This window comes from Lactuca virosa, chromosome 8 (assembly GCF_052849685.1).
Source record: "Lactuca virosa cultivar CGN04683 chromosome 8, Lactuca_virosa_CGN04683_v6, whole genome shotgun sequence".
Classification (NCBI taxonomy): Eukaryota; Viridiplantae; Streptophyta; class Magnoliopsida; order Asterales; family Asteraceae; genus Lactuca; species Lactuca virosa.
The window spans coordinates 327,050,727-327,070,603 of NC_136433.1; the positions used below are offsets into that span (position 1 = coordinate 327,050,727).

The 19,877-nt window shown below is 36.6% G+C and overlaps 2 protein-coding genes across 2 annotated transcripts; both read right to left on the reverse strand.

Annotated features, from left to right (window-relative positions):
• Window positions 1–14,422: 14,422 nt before the first annotated feature.
• Window positions 14,423–15,103, reverse strand: LOC145131768 (uncharacterized). Its single transcript, XM_079066423.1, has one exon. It carries the CDS (start codon window positions 15,101–15,103, stop codon window positions 14,423–14,425), a length of 681 nt encoding a protein of 226 aa, XP_078922549.1.
• A 1,730-nt stretch (window positions 15,104–16,833) lies between these two features.
• LOC145131769 (uncharacterized) lies at window positions 16,834–17,196 on the reverse strand. The gene is made up of 2 exons (XM_079066424.1): window positions 17,079–17,196; window positions 16,834–17,033 (listed from the first exon to the last, which is right to left on the reverse strand). The coding sequence occupies exons 1-2, from the start codon at window positions 17,194–17,196 to the stop codon at window positions 16,834–16,836; spliced, it is 318 nt and encodes a 105-aa protein (XP_078922550.1).
• Between the last annotated feature and the right edge of the window lie 2,681 nt (window positions 17,197–19,877).

The window sequence follows — 19,877 nt, forward strand, 5'->3', positions numbered from 1 at the left end:
TTTTGAAAGTTACAAAACTTGCCCTCAAGTTTTGGAACATGTAAAGTCACTTTAAAAACTTTAGTTCCAACCCCTAGAATTTTAAAAGTTAAAATTCAACCCTTATACCGTTAGTAGGCCTCATTCACGAAGCTGGTCTATAAGGGGGGTATAAGGTTGTTGCCTATAAAATGGCAGCTTTATGGGTATCCACTCTCACCCACCGCTTCCTTGACTAGTGGAGGGTCGTTAGCCGAACGGGTAGGACAATGACTTTAACCCTCATTAAAAGTATGATGATTATAAAGTAACTAAATGTTTTTATAAATTCCCAATCTTAGTTACTTTAGGAAAATATGAATAAGGTGCTAACCCATGGAATTACACTTTGTACTTTGTTTAAGTCGTTAGTGGAGCGTGTGTGGTTAACCGGCACACTAACCTGGACTTAACAAGGTAGGCAAAGGGTGACTTAAGGTTTTTCATAGGTCGGTGGAGCACGTGTGGTTAACCAGTACATCGATTGAGTGATAAACATTAAGGGTACCAAGTAATTTGCATGGTTACTTCACACCTTGTTTTTGTGATCCTCGACATCCCAATCACAAAACTTGAAGGGCACACTTGAGATTGAAACATGCCATTGAAAAGTTCAATGAATCTCAAAGAATCTAGGAGTTTCAAAAACCAATTAAAAAAACCTAATAATTTATTTCGTTTTTCATGGTGGAAATTGGTGAATCATTCACCTACCTTCAAATATTTTATGGCTTGGATTACGTCATCCCTCTTCTAAGTTATAAAATATTGTGTTGGGTCCTAACCTTAATATTACATTTTGGTGTTTTATTAAGGACTATCTTTATATCTAATCTAAACTTGTCTTTCTTCTTTTCAGATGTCTTCCAACAATGCTGCTTCTGGCTCAAACCCTGCTGGCTCCTTCTCTCTCATGAAACTTTGTGGGAGAGTCATATTTGATGGATCCAACTTTATGGATTGGATCAGGAACATCAGGATGGTCACTCGTTATGAGGACAAGGAATATGTCCTCGACAAGGAGATTAAGGAACTCGATGAGTCATATGCTACTCCTGAGGAGATCGCTGAATACCAGGCACATGAGAGAGATGCCACCAAAGTGGCATGTATCATGTTGGCCACAATGACAACCGAGCTCCAAAAGTCCTATGAGGACTTCTACCCTTTTGAGATGCACCAGGACTTGATGGACCGCTACCATCAGAGTGATCTTCAAGAGCGGTATGAAATCATCTCCATGATAACAACTAGGATGAAGAATGGTGAACCCATCACGAGCCACATGCAAAAAATGCAAAGGTATGTGGACCGTTTGCTGAAACTAAATGTGAACTTCCCAGAGGAGTTGGCAATTGATATCATTTTGCACTCCTTACCTTCGTGTTATGATCAATTCCGCATGACATACCACATGAACAAGGAGGAAGTTACACTCAGCAAACTTCAAGGACTTTTGAAGACCGCAGAAAGTGGTCTTAAAGGTAAGTCGGTTGTTACTACTCCTACTCCTACCGCGGCCCCTGTCTTGGCAATCGGGAAAGGCAAAGGAAAGAAGAGGAAGAGCCCTTCGAAGGGTACCAAGGGAAAGTCCCTTGACGGCTCCTCTTCAAGTGAAACTAAGAAAGGTTTCATCACTCCTTCTGCTAATCCTAAAGAGGCTGAATGCTTCTATTTCCATGAAAAGTCGCACTGGAAGCGAAACTGCCCAAAGTACTTGCAAGATGTTAAGGATGGGAAAGTAAAACCCAAGCATGCAGGTATATACACTATATTGTCTAATAATTCACGCTATTCTAATTCTTGGGTCCTTGATACAGGTTGTGGTATTCACATATGTTCTGATTTGCAGGGACTAAGAAGAAGTGAGAATGTGGAGCATGGGAAGATAAACTTGATCATGGGGAATAGGAAAGTTACACATGTCACCAAGATTGGAGTTTACTCTTTGTTGCTAAGTAATGGGTTAACATTAGATTTGAATAAATGTTATCACTCGCCCGAAATGGCAAGAAATATTATTTCCTTTCATGGTTTGTACAAACAAGGTTTTACCTTTTCGTTTGATAATGAATGTGGTGGTATTAATGCTTTCTTTAATAATGTTCTTTATTTTAAAGCATTACCTTGTGATGGTGTGTATGAAACTGTGTCGGTTGTAGACAACCTAGGAAATAACGTGTTGTGTATCGATTCTTCCACTAGCTTGGATAAAGCATCATTATGGCATTGTCGTCTTGGACATATAAGCAAGAAACGCATAGGCCAACTCCAAAAGGATGGAGTCCTGGGGTCATTTGACCTAAAATCAGATGATAGTTGTGAATCTTGTTTACTTGGGAAAATGACAAAGTCACCCTTCACTGGTACTTGTGCTAGGGGTGAAGGTTTGTTGGATCTTGTACACACTGATGTGTGTGGACCCTTCAGAACCACCACAAGAGATGCTAACCGCTTCTATGTGACTTTTACTGATGATTATAGTAGATATGGATATGTATACTTAATCAAGCATAAGTCAGAAACCTTGGAAAAGTTCAAATAGTTTAAGCAGGAAGTGGAAATCAGTTGGGCAGGAACATTAAGATGCTTCGATCTGATCGAGGTGGTGAGTATCTTAGTACAGAGTTCCTTGACTATCTTACGGAATGTGGGATTGTCTCACAATTGACACCTCCCAGAACACCACAGCTTAATGGTGTGGCTGAGAGGCATAATCGAACCTTGTTGGACATAGTTCATTCCGTGATGAGTTGAGCTTCACTACCAATCTCATTTTGGGGGTATGACTTAGAGACTGCCGCCCATATCCTTAATCTAGTCCCTACCAAAAAGGTTGCCAAAACACCTCATGAGATGTGGACTTGAAAAGTTCCCAATATGGACCACATCAAGATTTGGGGTTGCGAGGCGTTCGTGAGGCGCGAGACTCATGATAAGCTCGAACCACAAAGTGAGAGGTGTATTTTCATCGGCTACCCACAGAGATCCTTTGGTTACCTCTCTACAGACCCAATGATAATGTGGTCTTTGTAGTAAGGAGAGGAGTCTTTCGAGAGAGAGAATTCATAAGCCAAGGAAACAGTGGGAGGCAAATTGACCTTGAAGAAAATCAAGAGTCAAGTGGTGAAGGAACCTCAAACCCTAGCAATCAACCTGAGGAGGAAACTCATGTTGATCCGACAGAAGAGTCTGCACCTCTGAGGCGTTCCACGAGAGTTAGGAATGCACTTGAGCATTACTATGGTTTCCATATTACTGCAGAAGGTGATACACTTATTAGTGATAACACACTTGTAAGTCTGGATGAACCTAACAGCTACACGGAAGCCATGGCAGGCCCTGAGGCTGCTAAATGGAAAGAGGCTATGGACAGCGAGATACAGTCCATGTATGACAATCAAGCTTGGAACTTGGTTGAGAATGTACCAGGTCGTAAGACTGTAGGGTGCAAATGGATCTTCAAGAAGAAGACCGACATGGATGGTAATGTACACACTTATAAGGCACGACTGGTTGCAAAGGGCTTCTCTCAAACTCTGGGAGTTGATTATGATGAGACCTTTTCTCCAGTAGCCAAGATTAAGTCTATTAGGGTTATGTTAGCCATAGCTGCATTTCAGGACTATGAAATATGGCAAATGGATGTCAAAACCGCTTTCCTTAATGGAAAGTTGGCTGAGGATGTTTACATGAGTCAGCCAGAGGGTTTTGTCAATGCAGAGTACCCTTATAGAGTGTGTGAGCTTGAGAAATTCATCTATGGATTGAAACAAGCAACTCGCAGATGGAATCTTTGCTTCGATGAGAAAGTCAAAGAGTTTGGCTTTTCAAGGAGTGAAGATGAGTCCTGTGTATATGTCAAGGCTAGTGGGAGTATAGTTAGTTTTTTTGTATTGTATGTGGATGACATACTACTCATAGGAAATGACATCGCAACTCTGCAGGAAGTGAAGTCCTGGCTTGGGAAGTGTTTCGCTATGAAGGACCTTGGTGAAGCTGCCTATATCCTAGGGATAAGGATTTTGAGAGACATGAGTAAAAGACTAATTGGACTTAGTCAGAGTACTGTTGGGTTTTAGTATACTACAACATCCTATGGTGCATATACAACCCTAAATACGTTGGATCTATGTTTTCTCTATTATACACGCAAATATGAAGTTTCCAAGATATTACCCTATACTAGCATACAAATATCATATACTTGGGTAATAAAATAGATAGAATACATACCTTTTTTTTATGTAACTTGTCTTCATGAAGCTTGAGTGCCTAGTGCCCCAAGTCTGACACCTCAAATGGTTCACACAACACCATGAACACTTGGAATAACCTTGAGAATAAGGATACTTTGGTTCTCTCTAGTGAAATCGGCCTTGCCCTTTTGTGTACACACACTAGTTCCAATTTCACCAACCAAAGACATCTTTATATATTGTGGAGATTAGGGTTAAACCCTAATACCCATGACCTTTCATTTCATATGATCCATGGGTTAAACACTCCATGGATTATCCATGAAAGCTTAGCCCAACCTAAATGAACTTGGCCCATCACACACATATATCTTAGAGTCCATATTTAATTAGTTCCTTTTGATCACTTAATTAATTATAAATTAATTCTTGATCAATACTAATTAAATAATATGATTATATATTAATATATTAGAACTTATAATATATTAATATAAATCACTAGTATCCTTTTTCCTCATCTTGTCTATCCAATTGTCCCGATGCCATGCAACCCAAATGGACCATGCCGGGTCGGGTCAAGTCTTACCAATCATAGTTATGGACTTAGACATTAATCCAACAGTCTCCCACTTGGATAAGTCTAAAACTATTATTGAGTATGACTTTAAACCCCGACTAGCAATCGTAGCTCTCAAAAGCTTCTGTCGAACTCTGACCTTGCCGATGAACTCTGACCTTTGTCAATGACTTGTCCATTAGATAAGGGATCATATATTCCTCCATTCTAGATATCATATGGACTGAGACATGGATTATAAATCATTCTCTCTGTCCATTTGTTGTTTCCCGATTTCCGATTCATGATGACTGACTGATTGAACAAATCAAATCAGTCCTGGCTTGGCCAAGCACTCACATGTGTCATCATTAAATCATCGAGGGGGCCCACAGATATCGCTTTTATCCCGAAGGTAAAAGGAATGGATAAACTTCGACTCATAAGGCTTGTTCTACTACTTGTTGAATCATACAAAAAGGCACGTTTTATAACATCGAGTTACCAATGCGGTTTCGTGCAATCAATGTACCACCAACTCATAGTAACAACTCATATCTCTAGGTTTGAAGAATATAAGATATTATCGTCTCATGATCACTCGTGATAAAATCCATGAAGTGATTCAAATAAGCACGGGTTGAATCCAATACTCAGAACTTATGAGCACTCATGAGTGTTGTAGCACAACTTTGTCCACCAACTTGGACCTCTACAAGCCAACCCATGACCGTCTTGATTCATATCTACTTCCAACATATGACCGACTGTGGATGGTTTTGAATAACTTAGTCATTCCGGAAGAATAACCTAGTTATTATGGAAGTCAAAACATGCAAAGTGAAACACAAGAATAAATGAATCTAATATGGTATCAAAACCTATGAATATAATAAAACACTTTCTATTTATCACCATACTGATTACTTATTATTCATTGTTTCGGTTTTATCAACTTTATACTTGAATTAAAACACTAGGTGTCCCATGCTCCAAGCATGTACACTATGTTTTCTAAACAATAGCTTTACCGTACACCAAGTATGCACTCTATGTTTGTCTATGATCCTTACTTTTGTGAAATAAACCAATTGACCAAACTTTCAATGATTCTAATTTCACACTCCCAAATCGAAATCTGTTAGATTTTAAACTTAAATGCACTACCCTCTTGCAATGAATGTGTACAAAGTCACAAAGACTTGTCAACAACCATTACAGGGTATTCCAATGAAGACCTACTCCATGGACACAAAGCCTTATGTTCAAAGCATGCATTGCTTTGAACATGCTTCTTGCACTAAGGTTTTTCTAATCTTACACAGATTGCTTCCATCTATGGAGACAACTCTATATTCCCATTTTGACTACCACTTCTGAACAAGAGTTGCCTCTTTTCAGACTATGTCAATATGGTCCTTCCAATATTAACAGTATACTTCCAACTGTCCTTGAGCAACCAATCTTTGGTAAACCTTAGATTGTCCTCGATAATTGCTTAATCACTTTAGTCATATCTAATTCTAGACATTGTTCCCCTTAATGCCCCAAGGCATATGGAAAATTCAGAAAGGATAAATATTATAGCACATGTAATCGATCTTGTACCCAAAGTAAATGAGACACAATTCATGATGTTTCACATGAAGACATGGTTCTAGACCAGTCTTTTGCCATAATAATTTTTTGTTTGCCATATTCTCAAAATTTGACTATGAAAAGGGATGCCGTAATCATAATCAAATTTTGAGAACGCAATATATAGAATTTTCTTAAGTTGAACCAATCCAACATGAAATTCATATATATATTCTTGACTAAAGGTGATTAAAATCTCAATATAAGCTCTTTAGAATGATTATAAACTCAATCTAAGCTTTTTAGAATTGAAATGAAGTATAATTTCCTCTCCCTTAATTATAGCAAAACAACTTTTTCAACCCCTGCAACCTCACGAATTGAAACTTTTGTTTTCTATAATTAACCTTGCTAACTTGCAATACTTATCATAATTATCATGCTCCCACTAACATGATGATTATTAGCATAACACTTATGCTCCCACTAGCTTTGACATGTATCTAGAAAACAGCTGGACCTCTAGAACTCAATACTTTATTGACATTCTTACCAAAGTTCATATTTCAGATACTAGATTGCTTTGATAAGACTTTATCAAAATCATACACCTTATCTTAGATAGATCACATGTGTGTCTAAACAATTTCATAACTATGAAAAGGGATGTCATAATCATAGTCTCAATTGTTTAGACCTTTTGCCATTTCTCATAAGTCAATGTTAGTGTGCCGGTTAACCACGCACGCTCCACTAACGACTTTGAGAACTGCAAATATCATAATTGCTATCTACTTAAAATCTACTTAGTGAAAGAATTTCCTCACCATCAATTTCATGAATCAGAGAGAAACCTTATGACACTTAGATTTTATGGTGTATGTGTTCTTATCCATGTGAATTTGTCAAACCATAATCACAAGACTAGGTTAGTGACAAATCCTAACTCATATGGATTGAACTTGTGCAATCTTAACTTCTTGCCACCTGCCAGCTCAAGGGCCTTCCATTGCTTTCAAGTAGCTATGCAAACAATTGAGAACATGTAGAACTCAAATGTTTAGCCAACTTACCTGGAATGGGCACATAAATGTCAACACGATAGGTTATAAACCTCTAGTTGTGTGCTAGTGATGAAATACAGGTTTTATTCTTGATTACTTCTTGAAACCCTTTCAGGATCTTTTAGACTCCCACTGTCTCCTTAACCTATAAGACTTTCTTGCCAAATATTCAAGAGATAGTGTGGATTCTAATCAAGACAAACACTTAACACAATTGGCCTAAGTTGGTCTCTGTTTTATCCAAAACATCACAACTTACCAAATTCAAATGTACAAGAGTAGAAAACCTTTTACTCTTACATTTCACTAGTGTTAATAAACCTACTTTAAGATGTGTCACTCAAGTTACATTTGTGGTGGGCTTGATCAGTGCACAAGAATGTGTACTCGATCCCTTAGTCCTTTACTTGACTCACACATCCATGTGAACAAGAAATTAGTCTTAATTTTCCAATGCTTGAAAGTTCTCATTCATCATACTATACAACTTGCATGATTCCAAGTTTCTATCCAACTGAAACTTGGGTGATGAGAATCTTTCCTTATTTGGAAAATTTAGACACTACCACAAATGAAAGAATCAAATTCATATTTCCACTCTTGCTATTAATGGAATCATATAAGCAACAATTTTTTTTCCTTTTCACAAATGCCATTGTAAGGATATTTTAAAATAAATAAAATCAAATTTTTTTCTTTTACTTTAAAAACTTTGTGGAAAAACTATGCTTATAGTGCAAAAGAACATGAAAACTTTGTTGTTATCTATTCCTAAGCAATATATCATAACTCCTAAGCAACAGCTCAAAATTCTGATCACAGAACCATGCGATCGAGATCCATCTTCGCGATCAGAATCAGCATATACTTCCTTTAAGTTTCTTCACTTTTCTTTGATTCTTAAAACATCAACATGTGACCCAGTCACATCATGTAACAAAAGTTTCAGAATAGAAGTTTAAAAGAGTTAGATAGTGGACTTTACCTGAAGTAGATTCAATCTTCTTGACTTGATCAACCTTATGGTCTTTCAGGTAAATAGGCTGCTTCGCAATCAATGCCCCTTCCTTTGGAAAGAGAAACATAGGGACTCTTTGGGAATGGTACATGGGACTATCGCAGACTTAGCCTTTCTCTTTACCATTTGGTCAACCTAGTTGACTATGGTCAATACCTTTCCTTGGGAAGAGAAGGCTTTTCTAGATATCCAATGTTACCATTGTCAATGTCCATGGTAGTTTGGGAAGTTGATCTACTAATCAAATTTGCCCTCCCAGTGCTCCAAATTATTGCTGATTCAGCAGCACCAAGCAAATAGATAAGATCATTAAGGGTCATGTCATAGTCTGTTTCATAGTAGTCCCAAAGGAATTCACTATGTGACTTAGAAAGTGATTAAACCACCAACTTTCTCAAGAGTTTGACACCCAACTCTCCCGGATTGTCACTATGTGACTTCATCTCCAAGATGCGATCACACATAGACCTTGCTTGCCAATAGGGCTTGAGTGACCTTGAACTTGTGGGTTAGGGAGAATAATTGGAGGAGGTGGAGGAAGTGAAGTTCCAAGAGATTTGGGAGGATCGTAGATGTCTGAACCAGACATCTTTTTGGGAGATATTCAAGATAGTTGATCTAAAGTCCTTAATATAACACCCAATATGAAATATTAAGGCTAGGACCCAGCAAACTATTTTATAACTTTGTAATCCAAGCTATAAAATATTTGAAGGTAGGTGAATAACGATTCACCAATTTCCACCAAGATAAACGAAATGTATTATTAGGTTTTAATTGGTTTTGAAACTCCTAGATTCTTTTGAGATTCATTAAACTTTTCAAAGGCATGTTTCAATCTCGAGTGTGCCCTTCAGGTTTTGTGACTGGGATGCCGAGGATCACAAAATAAGGTGTGAATAACCATGCAAATATACTTGGTACCCTTAATATTTACCCCTCAATCGATGTGTCGGTTAACCACACACGCTCCACCGATACTATGATAAACATTAAGTTACCCTTTGCCTACCTTGTTAAATCAAGCAAGTGTGTCGGTTAACCACACACGCTCCACTAACTGACTTAAGCAAAGTGCAAAGTGTAATTTCATGGGTTAGCACCAAATTCACATTTTCCTAAGTAACTAAGATTGGGTATTATTAAGAGTTTAGTTACTTAGTATTTATCATTAATACTTTTAATGAAGGGAGAATTATAGTCCTTGTCCTACCCGTTCGGCTAACGACCCTCCACCGGTCAAGGAAACGGTAGGTGAGAGTGGACACCCATTAAACTGCCATTTTATAGGCAGTAACCTTATACCCCCCCTTATAGACCGGCTTCGTGAATGAGGCCTACTAATTGTAAGACGACTTTACTCTTATACATATATATAAATATTATTAACTTATAATATTATAAAGTATAAGGGTTGAATTTTAACTTTTAAAATTCTAAGGGCTTAACTTGGAATTAAAATATTCATAAGTGAAAACTTTACAAATTCCAAAACTTGAGGGCAAGTTTTTGAAACTATTCAAAACTTTTCATTTCATAACTTATGAGTTTAATGGTTCATTAAAATGAAGACTCTTCATTTTTTATGTAACCTCTTATTCTTTAATAACACTTTTAAAGAAGTGACTCTTAAACATCCATAACTTGAGGACAAGTTATGGAGTCATAATACTATTTAATAAAAAAGACTCTTCATTTTTTTTATGTAACCTATGGCACTTTTATGAGTTTTAAGATTCATAAATGTGACCTTTTATGTAACTTGAGGACAAGTTACAAAAACACATTTTATGAACTACCTCTAGATTAATTAAGATTGAAAATAACTAAAACACAATTTTTTTTTCCATTAATCTAAACTAACTCATAAATCAAGGAAACATAAACACTTTTGGTAATCCATAACTTATGGAGTTAAATGCTTGTTTTATGATGAAACTTTTCATGTTCCATAACTTAAGAATAAGTTATGTAATTCTTTAAAACATTAACACCAAATTTTGTAACTCCATAAAAACTTTGAATCAATTTTTTTTAAAACATTTTCATATCCATAACTTATGGAGGTTTCAAAACACTTAAGATCACAACTTTAAAAAAACTTTTGAGCTCCAAAATTTTATGACAAAATTTGTAACTCCTTAAAACATTTAGATCAAACTTTTAAAACTAATAAAATAATCATATCATTTTATCTTTTACTAAATTTGACCTAATCAACTCATATAACAAATGATTCAAATTTTACAAATAATTAGTTTTTCACAAAACAAGTAATTATCTTAAAATTTGACAAACTTCATGTTTTTTTTTCTTTTTTTTTCAACTTTGAAAATCAAACATTTGCATGAATATAACAGAAAACAACCCATGGCTCTGATACCACTGTTGGGTTTTAGTATACTACAACATCCTATGGTGCACATACAACCCTAAATACATTGGATCTATGTTTTCTCTATTATACATGCAAATATGAAGTTTCCAAGATATTACCCTATACTAGCATACAAATATCATATACTTGGGTAATAAAATAGATAGAATACATACCTTTTTTCTTATGTAACTTGTCTTCATGAAGCTTGAGTGCCTAGTGCCCCAAGTCTGACACCTCAAATGGTTCACAAAACACCATGAACACTTGGAATAACCTTGAGAATAAGGATACTTTGGTTCTCTCTAGTGAAATCGGCCTTGCCCTTTTGCGTACACACACTAGTTCCAATTTCACCAACCAAGGACATCTTTATATAGTGTGGAGATTAGGGTTAAACCCTAATACCCATGACCTTTCATTTCATATGATCCATGGGTTAAACACTCCATGGACTATCCGTGAAAGCTTAGCCCAACCTAAATGAACTTGGCCCATCACACACATATATCTTAGAGTCCATATTTAATTAGTTCCTTTTGATCACTTAATTAATTATAAATTAATTCTTGATCAATACTAATTAAATAATATGATTATATATTAATATATTAGAACTTATAATATATTAATATAAATCACTAGTATCCTTTTTCCTCATCTTGTCTATCCAATTGTCCCGATGCCATGCAACCCAAATGGACCATGCCGGGTCGGGTCAAGTCTTACCAATTATAGTTATGGACTTAGACATTAATCCAACAACTACCTATGTGGATAAGGTGCTGAATAGGTTTAGCATGCAGAATTCCAAGAAAGGAGAGTTACCGATCTAGAGTAACACCAGATTGAGTAAGACTCGGAGCCCGAGTACAGAGGTTGAGATAACTGAGATGAGTTGAGTACCGTATGCTTCCGTCGTAGGCTCGATCATGTATGATATGACTTGTACTTTTCCTGATGTGGAACCATGGCAATGATCATTGGACTGCGGTAAAGAACATTCTCAAGTACCTGCGGAGGACTATGTACTGGGTCCTTACCCTCGGTGGAAGTGATGACTTGAGAGTAGTAGGGTATAGTGATGCTAGATTTCAGACTGATAGGGATAATTTCCGCTCACAGTCAGGCTGGGTTTTTACCTTAAACGGAGGAGCAATTTCTTGGAAAAGTTCCAAGCAGGAGAGATGGTTGATTCAACTTGCGAATCAGAGTATATATCGGCAAGAGAGGCAATAAAGGAGGCTATATGGCTAAAGAACTTCATTGGAGACCTTGGGGTTGTACTAGCTATAAAGGAGCCTATGGAGATTTTCAGTGATAGTGAAAGTGCAGTTGCCTTATCCAAGGAACCAAGGGATCACGGGAGATCCAGACACATCGACAGAAAATACCATTTCATAAGACATCAAATAGAAGAAGGACTCCTTGTGGCAAAGAGGGTATCATCAGATGAGAACCCAACAGATCCCCTCACGAAGGGAATGGGTAGGGTTAAGCATCTCCAGCATGCAAGGCACATAGGGCTGAAGGATGATATTTGTTTTAGTAGTTAGATTGTTTTGAAATGTGTAAAGTGTAATTGACAATTGATGATGAATAAAAGTTGTTTATTTATGAGTAAAGTGTTGCTATCTTTTGTCAATCGTTTACTATCATTACATTTTGTATGTTTTGACTTCCAGAATAATTATGTTATGGTATATCATAATATTCAAATTCTCCACCGTCGGCCGAATGTTGGAAGTAGATATGAATCAAGATTGTCATGAGTTGGCTTGTAGATGTCTAAGATGTTGGACATAGCAAAGTGTTGCTACAACACTCATGAGTACTCATAAGTTCTGAGTATTGGATTCAACCCATGCTTACTTGTGTCACTTCATGGAATTTATCTCGAGTGATCGTGAGACGGTAATATCATATAAGTCTTCAAACCTAGAGATATCAGTTGTTGCCTATGAGTTGTTTATACATTGATTGTACGAAAACGCATTGGTAACTCGATGTTATAAAATGTGCCTTTGTGTATAATTCAACAAGTAGTAGAACAAGCATATGAGTTGAAGTTTATCTGTTCCTTCTTGGATTAGAAGCGATATCCGGGCCCCTCAATGATTTTGTTGTGACCTATGTATCGGACACGGTCAGAACTAAATTGATGTGTTCGATTAAGTTCTATGTCAAACAAATCGGAAATCGAGAAACAAACTGCTGGACAATAAGTAAGACATTGTTCCATGTATTTGTCCAGCTGATATATAGAACAGAGGATTATATGATCACTTATCTTAACATGGCGTATCATCATCATCTCGGTTCCGCGAGACCTTGAAAGAGCTACGATTGCTGATCAGTTCCTGAAGTCATACTGGCAGTTATAGTTATTAGACGTATACAAGTGGGAGACTGTTGGATAAGGTGTCTAAGTCCATAACTATTTCTGGTATGTACTTGACCCGGTTGGCATGGTCCATTTGGGTTGCATGGCATTGCAACACTTGGATAGACTAAATGAGAGAAAGGACACTTAAGGTTTATTAATATATTATAAGTTCTAATATATTAATAATATTATTTAATTAGTATTGATCAAAGAATTAATTTGGAATTAATTAAGTGATCAAAAAGAGACTAATTAAATATATGGGGTTGATTGTGTAAATCATCTATTCTTGTATAGTGGGCTAATGATCCATGGTTTATATGGATTGGCTAAAACCCATAAGATGCTCCATGGATAGTCCATGGAGGTTATAAACCCATGGATCATGGAATTTGGAAAGCCATGACAATTAGGGTTTACATGGTGTAACCCTATTTGTGTCACAACTATATAAAGACCCTTTATCTAGCAAAATTGGCACTTGTACAAGCAAGAAAGAGGGCTAGCCGATTTTGAGGTGTTAGTGAACTTCTCTCAAGGTTATTCCAAGTATTGTAGTGTTGTGTGAGACATTTGAGGCATCACACTTGAGGTGCTAGGCTCACAAGGTTTTCAAGGAATCCAAACAACATAAGGTATGTTCTACAACTAGCATTTATGTTTAAAAGTTCCCCATGCTATGCTAGATAGGTTATAAACCTTGGAAATCAAATTTTCATGTATCATAGTAAAACATAGATCCAAGGTTTCTAGGGTTGCATGTACACCATATGAGTGTTAGAATGCTCAAAACCCTTCAGTGGTATCAGAGCCTAGGCTTGTTTATTTGATACTTGATGCAAACTTGTTGAAAAAACTCAGTTTCCTGCATTCTGCAGCATGAACTCGCCGAGTCCATGGAGGGACTCGACGAGTCCATGAGTTAATTCATCCTACTCGTCGATCGGAGGAGAGATGATCGGAGGAGAGATGATCAATCTTTATTCATTGTCATCAAGATCTTTAAGTCTCTACATGTTGAAAACGTAAGCTTGGAGTGGGTGTTAGCTTGGCTAATTCCCCTCTGATGCTTAAATCAGTAATGATCTTGAGAAAAAAATAAACAAAAGAAAAATAAGGGTGAGGAGTAAGTGCGTACCTTGATTTTGTTATAATGAAATCAACTGACATGAAGTATGCTTTGAGGTGTACAACATTATGGGATCTTGGTAAAATACTTCCTTCTAGATTGGGTAGCCTTTATGCCCTTTTACTGCATCTAAATCAATGAGATAAGGTCCTTTCCATTTGGGTGCTAGTTTTCTTGCTTTAGGATCCTTGGTATTCCAAAATGCTTTTCTGAGGACCAAGTCAGCTATTTGGAATTTTCTGAATTTGATATTTTTATTGTAAGTTTTGGTAATCCTTTGTTGATGGGTAGTGATGTGGATTTTGTCGAGGTCCCTTAATTCATCAATCATGTCAAGATTCTGAGCCAGTGAGTATGAAGTTTGACATGTTGGGATTACGACTTCTGCACCAAAAACTAGAGAGTATGGGGTTTGACAAGTTGTTGTCTTCATTGTAATTCTATTTTCCCATAGAACGAAAGGAAGTTCTTCAGCCCATTTTCCTCTCTTTTCATGTGATCTCTTTTTCAAGTTGTTGACTATGATCTTGTTGCTGGATTCTGCATGTCCGTTAGCTTGAGGGTGAACTAGGGTGGACATTATCATTTTGATTCCCCAACTACTGCAAAAGTATCTTGTTCTTTTGTTGATGAATTGAGATCCATTATCACATATGATTTCCTCCAGGATCCCGAACCTAGTCAAGATATTGCGCTTGATGAACAAGACTACTTCTTTATCCTTTACTTGAACAATAGCCTCAATTTCGATCCATTTTGAGAAGTACTCTGTCATTGCTAGTATGAAGACTTGTCCACCTAGTGCCTTGGGAAATTTACCCACTATTTCCATTCCCCATTTCATGAAAGGCCAAAAAGAAATGATGGGGTGTAAAGGTTATGTTGTCCGATGAAGGATATTGCTATGTCTTTGGCAAGCATCACACTTTTGATCGTGTAAGAATGCGTCTTTCTTCATGGGTGGCTAGCGTGGTTTCCACAATACCCTTCATATATATATATATATATATATATATATATATATATATATATATATATATATATATCTTATGTATGGGCCTGCCATGGACTTCTTGTATAATACTCCTTGGATCATCACAGAGTGTGAGACCCTCATTCTTAATGCTTTGTCACTCTTTTCTTCTTTCGGCATCATACCATTTTGTAGGTATTCTATGATGGGTTGGATCCAGGATCTTGCATGTTATTGTGGATACTTAATGTTTGGATTAGGATTATAAACATTAGGATCTTGGTAAGGGGGTTGGAAATCAAGATCTTCGATTGCTGTGATGCTAGCTGCTTGATTTTGGGCGGGGAGATCTTCTATTATTTTAGTGGGATCTTCTATTATTAAGATCATTATGTGGAGTATTAGCATCTTGGTCTCCGGGGGGATCCTGAGGGAAGATCCTAGATTGGTTAGTGCGTCTGCTTCGACATTATCTTCTCTAGGATTTTGGTTTAAACTAAAATTTATAAATTCTGAGGCTAACATTTTGAGTATTTGAAGGTATGATGCTTATCTTTCACCTTTGATTGCTTAGGATCCATCTAAATGGTCAGTTATTAATATTGAATCATCGTATACTTGGAGATCCTTGATCTAAAGATCCTTATCTAGTTGTAGTCCCGTGATTAGTGCTTCATATTTTGCTACATTGTTAGCTGCATTGAATTCACAACTAACTGCTTGAGGTAGGATGTCCCCCTGTGGTGATTTTAGTATGATCCCAAGGCATGTTCCTCTGAATTTGGATGCTCCATTTGTAAAGATTATCCATCCCCTATGTTTTCTTCTTTTTGAAGTCCTTGAATTTCTAATTCTACCTCGTGTTGTAGATCATCAATAAAATCAGCCACACAGTCTATTAATGTTTGTGACTTTATTATGGATATTGGCTCGTATTTAGTGTTAAATGTGCAGAGCTTCACTAACCACTTAGAAATTCTACTTGACATTTATGGTTTTCTCATGACTTTCTTAATTGGATACTTAGTTTTAACATGTATACTCTGATTTTCAAAATAATGTCTTAGTTTGGTAGAAGATGTAACTAGGGCAAGTATTGATTTTTCAAGGTGAGAGTACCTGGTTTCAAGATACAAGAGACTTTTACTAACATAGTAAATAGGATGCTGATCTCCGTCGAGATCCTTGGCCAGGACTGCACTAATGACATTTGATGAATCTGAGAGATAAATGAGTGGTTCCCCATCGAGTGGTTTCACCAACAGTGGCATTTAACTTAAATATTTTTTAAGATCTTTGAAGGCGTCATCATGTTCTTTTGTCCATTCAAATTTATTGTTTTTATTTTAGATATCATAGAAATTTCTACACCTCTCTGAGGATCTTGAGATGAATCTATTCAAGGTTTCCACTCTTCATGTCAATATTTGGATATCCTTGGTTGAAGTTGGGAATTTTAGGTTGACAATGGCCTTGATCTGCTCTGGACTTGCTTCTATTCCCCTCTTTGTTACCATGCAACAAAGGAACTTTCATGCCTTCATTTCAAAGTGGCACTTGGATGGGTTTTTCATAATGTTGTATTCATATAGTATGTTGAAAGCCTCTTCAAGATCCCTGAGGTGATCCTCCACTTTTTTGGCTTTGACCACCATATCGTTGATGTCTACTTCCATGGTGTCCCCCAGTTTGTCTTTGAACATTCGTTTTACTAGTATCTGATATGTTGCACCTGTACTTTTTAAACCAAAGGGCATGGCGATATAACAATATATACCTGTGGGGCATATGAATGAAGTATCTTCTTGATCGGATGGTTCCATTTGTATTCGTTGATATCCAGCTGAGGCGTCCATGAATGTTATCAATTCATGGCCTGATGTGGCATCTACCATAGATTCGACGTGTGGCAAAGGGAAAAGATCCTTTCGTCAAGCCTTATTAAGATCCGTGTAGTCCACACATACCCGCCATTTTTTGTTTTTCTTCTATACTACCACTACGTTGGCCAACCACCTTAGGAATTTGACTTCTTTAATCATTCTTGTCTTAAGAAGATTTTCAACTTCCTCGTATATGATTTGGTTCATTTTAGGTATGAACTTCCTTCTCTTTTGATGTATTCTTTTGAGAGAATGTCACACCGCCAAACCAGAATGGCGGAAACATTCGTGGGGTGGAGGACTTCATGTATAGTATCACAACAATGCATAATAGTAATCAAAGTACAACAACAACCATTGTATTTAAAAAGTTATAAGTTTTACAACTGTGTTCAAAACATAATGTATATGAACTCAAAAGTACACATTTAAAAGACATGAGTTTATAAATCTCCGTCTTCTCTAAAAGCTGTGGTTGTACCTGTATCACTGTTTCCCTGAGAATCCAAGTAGATTTTGACAAGGTGTCAACAATTAAGTTGGTGAGTTCATAAGGATGTTTGTAACTGAAATCTGTTTTCTTTTTCATTGATAAAGTAAACATGTTTTTCCTAGAAAATCCTATATTTTCTACTAAGTTATTCTGTAAACAAATTGTGTGATACTTTCTGTACTATAAATTTGTAAAATGCAGTTTAGTTCTCATTAAACCATAAAAAGTATGTTTTCTCTGTATTGAAATGGTAATCTGTGTTTATACTTGTAATACACTGTATTATAGTCTTATAATTAAATAAAACTACGTGAAGTGTTACTTATTCATACACTAATCATTTTGTTCAATACCAAATTATGAGTTATCATAACCATGCTTGATGACTTAGGATCGCCTAAAACACGACGTTCTTCAGGCGTCGAAATATGGTACAACAGTTGTCACCCCAGGCCTGTCGACCTAGCTGTTGCAAGCAACTTAGGTGCGGGATTGTCAGTTCCGTATAGATCTATACACAAGTGTCACGCTCTCACACAAGGAGACTCAGGTTATAATTTTTAGGACTTTTGTTTTATACTTAAATAAGGACTTGAAGCGTGTCTCACAAGTGCTATATTAATAATTACATGCAGAATAATAAAAAGTTACTTTGTAATAACTATACTGAAAGTAAGTTTCATAAACTGTATAGAATATAGTTTATAAGTATTGTTTTCTCAGTAAAGTATTCTGTTTGTTTTCTGTTATGTACTATGTTTGTTTTCCTATTATGAACTTTGAAACTTGAAACCAATGAATGAGTCCTCTAACTATACCTATTATAGTTTAGTTGTTTGTTATACTGTAGGCGAGATATTTTCGTACACTGGGCGTAGTGGCCACCTGGATTCAGAGACGTTGATTAGGCGAGATACGTGTCACTTGCGAAGAAAGAGGCTACGTGGTCAATCCGAGGCCTTGCTTCCGAGTACGCTGGACGTACTCTTGTACGCGGGGCGTACTTCTCTTTTCCTAACTTCAAAAATTCATATCGTTCGCATACGAACTCCGTTTTTGACATTCTTTATATCCACACGTAGGTGAGACCATGATCTAAAACTTTCGTTTAGACACCGTCGGCTAATTTTGAATTTATTTTTAAAGTTATATTTTTAACAGGCCGAGACAAGAAAAGTCCGTTAAAAATCCATAACTTCTTCATCCGACGTCCGTTTTCGTCTGTCTTTTTACTGTTGGATTTCTTTTGATAAGATCTATGGTTCTTTTTTAGGTTGTTTTGGCCAAAAGTTGCTCGATCTAAATTTTGAGTTTCGGGTTGTGTACTGATGTGTCGAAACTTAGAAAAATCATAACTTCTTTATACGAAGTCAAATTTGGACGTTCTTTTTATGGACATTCTCGGTTTAACGTATACTATAACTTTCATTTAGATAGTTAAGGCTAAATATAATTTTATTGAAAATTCACTTTTTACGTTAAACAGTGTTTTGCTAGTTTTGTCGCAGTTTTTCGATAGGTCATAACTTCTTCGTTATAACTCAGATTTGGGCGTTTTTTATATTTTTGGAATCCTTGACACGATCTCTACCATTATATTCATCCCAAACAAGTTTATTTAGCATTTCATTTTTGAGGGTCGATTATGTAAATGCACATAGTATTTAAAAATTTCTCTTTATTATTTTAAAAAGAACTACAAATTGATCTATACTATTACATTGATTCGAAATAACGGGTTGTTACATTATCCCCCCGTTAAAGGGAATTTCGTCCCGAAATTTAATATTATAGAGACACAATAAGACTAGGGAAAGAGATGCGGGTATTTTTGTTTCATTTGATCCTCCCGTTCCCAAGTGAATTCAGGTCCTCGTTTTGCATTCCATCGAACCTTCACTATCGGGATACGGCTTTGCTTAGTTCTCTTTACTTCCCTGTCTAGAATTTCTACTAGTTCTTCTACGAAGTTGAGGCTCTCGTTTATCTCGATTTCATCGAGTGGGATAACAAGAGTCTCTTCGGACAAACACTTCTTGAGATTTGAAACATGAAAAACGAGATGAATGTTACTGAGTTCATGTTGTAGATTGAGTTTGTAAGCAACCAGACCAATTCTAGCAATAATCTGGAATGGTCCAATGTATCTTGGATTTAGTTTGCCACATTTACCGAAACGTATCATTCCTTTCCAGGGTGA